Source organism: Penaeus monodon, chromosome 31 (assembly GCF_015228065.2).
Source record: "Penaeus monodon isolate SGIC_2016 chromosome 31, NSTDA_Pmon_1, whole genome shotgun sequence".
NCBI lineage: Eukaryota > Metazoa > Arthropoda > Malacostraca > Decapoda > Penaeidae > Penaeus > Penaeus monodon.
This window is the reverse complement of record NC_051416.1, coordinates 20,922,956-20,923,539: the sequence shown is the minus strand read 5'-3', so window position 1 is coordinate 20,923,539 and position 584 is coordinate 20,922,956. Positions and strand designations below refer to the sequence as shown.

General features: G+C 37.0%; 1 protein-coding gene across 1 annotated transcript in view; it reads right to left on the bottom strand.

The window, feature by feature from the left end:
- Nucleotides 1-584, bottom strand: part of LOC119592923 (survival motor neuron protein-like) — a 4,671-nt gene that overhangs the window by 2,151 nt on the left and 1,936 nt on the right. Inside the window, exon 2 of the mRNA XM_037941815.1 lies at nt 3-179. Within this exon, the coding sequence (XP_037797743.1) occupies nt 3-179 (177 nt within the window). The remainder of the gene's footprint in view (nt 1-2; nt 180-584) is intronic.

Here is a 584-nt window from a genome sequence, read left to right as displayed (position 1 = left end):
GGATACTGTTGAGGAAGGGCTCTGGTGATCCTTTCCGACTGTGGGGCCTCTGACTGTTCGCTTTCTGTGGTGTTGTTCTGTGACATACGTTTGTGCAACTGCCGCTGCACCTGAGCCAGTGCTTCATCATACTGCTGGATCAGTAGTGTGTCATCCCAGATTTCTTCATGGGTGAGTTCCTGTTAAAAAGTTAATTCACTGCTATATATATTATATAGAAAGCCTATCAACAATTACTCAGTTACGTCTGCCTTAATCTGTGCACTTAGCTGATCTTGATGGATGCAATAATACAAATATATCTTACATAAAAATAACCAACATTTACATAGTCCAGTAGATTCACCTTTCAAATGTAAAAAAACATTTTTTTATCCAAGGACTTTTTATGCAGAGAAAAACTGCGGGAGAAACTCAAGAGCTAATGGCTCCTCTCCATAATTTGTTAAATAACCTAACAAAGCTTACATGTTTCTACTATCATATTAAGTTAAAATGATGGAAATACAAATATACTTCATATCAATTGCTAACCATACACTAAGCTACAGCATACCTATCTACTCCTATATGACAGTGTATAC